The sequence below is a fragment of the Curcuma longa genome, unplaced genomic scaffold (assembly GCF_044706935.1).
Source record: "Curcuma longa cultivar G26 ecotype Majalengka, Jawa Barat unplaced genomic scaffold, ITB_CL_G26_1.1 contig_13672, whole genome shotgun sequence".
Lineage (NCBI taxonomy): Eukaryota > Viridiplantae > Streptophyta > Magnoliopsida > Zingiberales > Zingiberaceae > Curcuma > Curcuma longa.
Genome location: NW_027429506.1, coordinates 1 through 4,767, shown reverse-complemented (window position 1 = coordinate 4,767; position 4,767 = coordinate 1). Strand labels below are relative to the sequence as shown.

Sequence of the window (4,767 nt, the reverse complement as noted above, 5' to 3'; positions counted from 1 at the left end):
TTTTGCAACGAATTTCTTAAAAAAATTCGTTGCAGAATTTTTTGCAACGAATTTGGCAACGAATTCAAATTCGTCGCCAAATACTCATCGCAGAATTCTGCAACGAATTTCGGTGATTCGTCGGTAAAAATAGCGACGAAAAAATTAATTCGTCGCTGAGTTCGTCGCCAATCGGCGACGAAAATAATTTCGTCGCCAATCGGCGACGAAATTATTCGTCGCCGATTGGCGACGAAAACTTTTCGTTCGTCGCCGATTGGCGACGAAATTTATTTTCGTCGCCGATCAGCGACGAAAACAATTTCGTCGCCGATCGGCGACGAACAAGTTTTCGTCGCCAATCGGCGACGAATAATTTCGTCGCCAATCGGCGACGAAAATTTTCGTCGCCGATCGGCGACGAAAACATTTTCGTCGCCAATCGGCGACGAAAACAATTTCGTCGCCGATTGGCGACGAAAATAATTTTCGTCGCCAATCGGCGACGAATAAATTTTCGTCGCCGATTGGCGACGAATTATTTTCGTCGCCAATCGGCGACGAAAACTTGTTCGTCGCCGATTGGCGACGAATAATGTCGTCGCTGATCAGCGACGAAAATCTGTTCGTCGCCAATCGGCGACGAAATTTGCAACGAAAAAAATTTTCGTCGCAATATATCGATACACAGTAACTTACGATACTATTGCGACAACTACGTTTTCGTTGCAAATTTCGTCGCAGATCTGCAACGAATTTCATTTTCGTCGCAAAATTCGTCGCAAATTAAAAAAAAAATTTCCATGCCCCATTCATTTGTTATTCATCCCGAAGGATACATACATTATAATCAATATACCTGCACACAATCAACAATATATACAATCATCCACACTCCATATACAACCATATACAAATCAATCCAAATCAATATACCTGCACACAATATACAAATCAATCCAAATCATATAAATCCTAATATACATACATCGACACTCCATATACAACCATCAATCTCAAATATTAACAATATCTAAACAAGTCATAAATCCAAATACAAAACTAAACTCCAAACAGCTACATCAAGTCATATAAATCCTAATACATCATCAGATAATAAAAGGGTGAAGAGAGGTAACAACAAATAGAAGAAAATCCATCATCGTGCTCCGGAGACTCTACTTCCTTCTCCGTCACTATCTGTTGTTCTCCTGTATACGAAAAATAAAAAAGAGAAAGTATCATTTTTAAAATTATAACTAAAATATATAAGTTAATTATGTCAAAAATTACCTCTTCTTCTGACTTCTCTTCAAAAAAACTGTAAAAAAAATAAACACGGTTAGAAAAATTAGATAAATTAGTAACTTGCAGATGTAATACAATGATAAATAAAATAATAATTATAAAAATTTCATACACAAAAAATCAGCTAAGAACCACCACCATCATCGTCGTCGTCGTCATCGTCATCATCACCCGGAGGGAACGGCAACTGAAGATGTCGGAAGAGCACGTCTTGTTGTCTGCGCAATCTATTAATTTCTCGATCTCTTTGTCTCATTTGCTCTTCTCGTTGTCTCATTTCATTATCTCGTTGCCTCATGTCTTCATCTCGTTGCATAAGTAACCCTTTCAACTGGGTTACCTCCTCAGTCAAACTGTGGATCTGAGATGTCACGGCTGGGGAAGTGATAGAAGATGAACCAGCAGCTCTATAGGTTCTCCCCAAAGAACCCATACCCAATATCCTTCTACCACCTTTGTCTCCCCCAGTGGCCTCCAGCCATAGACTCAAATCATTACCCACTGAGGGCTCAGATCCATCACCTTCAGAGCTAGCAGTTGAAACTCGTGCTAGCTCGAGCTCATCATATTTATCCTGTATTATCAAAATATTTATTAATATATTAAAATATTTGATAAATAAAATATAATAAAATTTAGATAAATATTTAAACCTTAATAGCTTTTGCTCTGTCCCCACTCCAGGTCTTGTCTTTCTTTTGAAAAGTGCGAGTAAAAGTATCAATAAAGTCAGGATCTCGCCCCATTTCCTTTACCTAAAAAAACATTGTTAGAAATAATTAATAATAATATGAAATAAAATAAAAGTAAAATAGGTGGAAGAATTTACCAATCTACGTGTATGCTCATCAATATTGATTGAGCCGCCCGCGTACGTCGCAGATAAGGCACCAGAATTACAAGCTTGATTTTGTTTATTTTGGTTGCTCCTCTTGCGACTGTCTTCGGATTCCCAATATTGAGAAATCCGCACCCAATTTTCATCCGTGATGAATGGGGGTTTTTTCCCTCTTGTTTTGGCGTGATTGAGGGTATTCCGAATATGATCACCGCATTTTTTCTTAAAAATGCGTCGAATTTCAACTTCATCACTCGGATCCCAAGTAAAAGAGCGCTGAAATGAAAACAAATTATTTAATAAAACTAGAGGATATATAATAAATTGAATGAAAATATATATAGGTTACCTTAAATTCAGTCCACCACAACTGTCTGGTGGAATCTGGAGTGCTCGTATAACTCATGGAATCCCCTCGCCATAAGTTATTCACGATTCGATTAATCACGTGAATAACATTGACAGGATCAGTAAAACTAAAATATATAATATCAGATAAATGATGTTAAATAATTATAAAACAATATATTTATTGACAAAATTTTAAAGGTAAAATACTTACGAATCGCCGACAGGGGATATGAACGGTCGTGTATCTGCACACGACTGCACAGTCGAAGGACCTTCCCCAGCTCCTGGGTGATGGGAAGGTCCTGTAGAGGGGTATGCACCTGGTGGAGAGGGGGCTCCACCAGAAGGAGAGGCGCCTCGGAGTGCATCTGGGGGAGAAGGGGCTGCACCTGAAGGAGTGGCAGCTACACCTGAAGGAGAGGCATCTCCACCTGAAGGAGTGGGGGCTGTGGGTGCATGCCCGCTGGAACTCCGTCGACCGCGTCGCCACTGAAAATAACATATTAAAAGAAATCAAACACAATATTTATTTACTGAAAGAATAATAAATAATAAAAAAAACATACCATATGTATGATGGCAAATCTACACTGACTGTCCGGATGTAGCAAATCAATATACCACAAAAGCACCTGTAATAATATATATGGAAAAAAAGTGCAGTAATAAATACAATATATATAACAAACAAAATAAATTAAGAATTTTATAAATCTAGTTAGTAAATCTACACTGACTCAGCATGCAAATTCAAAATCATCATCGTCATCCTCGTCATTGGTATTGATGTCATCGTCATCATCGTCGTCGTCGTCATCGTCGTCGTCGTCCTGATCGTCATCTTCATCTTCGTCGTCGTCATGTTGATGAATTTCACTTGTGTGTATGGGTATAACTACTCCGCTGGGATCACGTAATGTAGGAATATGATATTCCAGGGTCTCAAATGTGTTGACAACTTCGTCTTGTTGATATGCATTTTCTTGCCAACGTTCTTCAATTTTTGACCTTGCTTTTGTTTTACAAACAGCCCACCAATCAATTTTGTCTCGTTTCAAACTTGGATATGAAGCATAAAAGACTTGAATTGCTTGTTGTGCCAAGACAAATGGTTCATATCTCTTATATAATCTCTTATGATTAATTTCAACCAAATGATACCGTGGATGCACGTTCATCCCTCTGACAGGGTCAAACCACCGACACATAAATAATACAACTCGAATATCTGAACCTGTGTATTCCACCTCTAAAATTTCATCCAATAACCCCGGCGACCCGCTGCAGGCAGGATGTGACGCCGGCCACCAGTCGGCTTCCCGCGGCAAGCACCTCACGCGGCGGCCACCAGCCGCCTTCCCGCGGCCAGCATCTCACGCGGCGGCTACCAGCCGGCTTCCCGCGGCCAGCATCTCACGCGGCATGGTTCATCTGCAGCCAGGGCCACCAGCCGCAGCCAGCGGGCACCAGCCGCAGCCAGGGCCACCAGCCGCAGCCAGCGGGCACCAGCCGCAGCCAGGGGCACCAGCCGCAGCCAGGGCACCAGCCGCAGCCAGCGGCCACCAGGGCGGCCGCGGCCACCCGGCCGCCTTCGGCAAGAAGGAGAGGGGAAAAAAAATAGAAAAAAACTTACCGGCAAACGGCGAAGGAGAGGCGGCGGCAGCACCAGCGTTTCGGCGAGAAGGAAATGCGGCGGCAGCTAGGGCTTCGACGACGACGGATTGGAGAGGAGAAGGGGGAAAAATCGCGAAGGAAGAAAAGGGCCAAATCGCGAAGGAAGAAAAGGGGGCCGGGTGTGTTAAGTTAGGGTTTTTGGCGACGAAATCAAGTTCGTCGCCAAAGTCGTCGCCAAATTGGCAACGAAATAACCGTTTCGTTGCCAAATTGGCGACGAATTTACGGTTTCGTCGCCAATTGGAAAATTTTGGGGAAATTTCTCGCGGGCAAAAAAATTCGGAAAAATTTTTGCAACGAAAAGTTTTTCGTCGCAGACACCTTAATCGATCGGATGATCGATTAAGAATCAAGTTAATCGATCGTTTGATCGATTAAATGACGTAAATGCCTTTCTCAATAAACCGTGGCCTTTAATCGATCACGTAATCGATTACCGTGACCGTAATCGATCAGGCGATCGATTACGGTGGATTCTGTGGGATATCTCGTTTTTCACAGAATGTTTGGTAATCGATTCGTTGATCGATTAAATTTTTGCAACGAAAATCGTTTTCGTCGCAGATCTGCGACGAAAAGGTTCGTTGCAAGTCTGCGACGAAAATCATTTTCGTTGC

The 4,767-nt window shown here is 42.0% G+C and overlaps 1 protein-coding gene across 1 annotated transcript; it reads right to left on the bottom strand.

Annotated features, from left to right (window-relative positions):
- Positions 1–986: 986 nt before the first annotated feature.
- Positions 987–4,065, bottom strand: LOC141816000 (uncharacterized; the record flags this gene model as incomplete). Its single annotated transcript, XM_074703844.1, has 9 exons — positions 987–1,190; positions 1,273–1,300; positions 1,400–1,861; positions 1,941–2,042; positions 2,117–2,401; positions 2,475–2,601; positions 2,688–2,965; positions 3,043–3,108; positions 3,894–4,065. Coding segments are annotated over 7 exons (1,480 nt in total), but the record flags the coding sequence as incomplete, so codon positions are not given.
- Between the last annotated feature and the right edge of the window lie 702 nt (positions 4,066–4,767).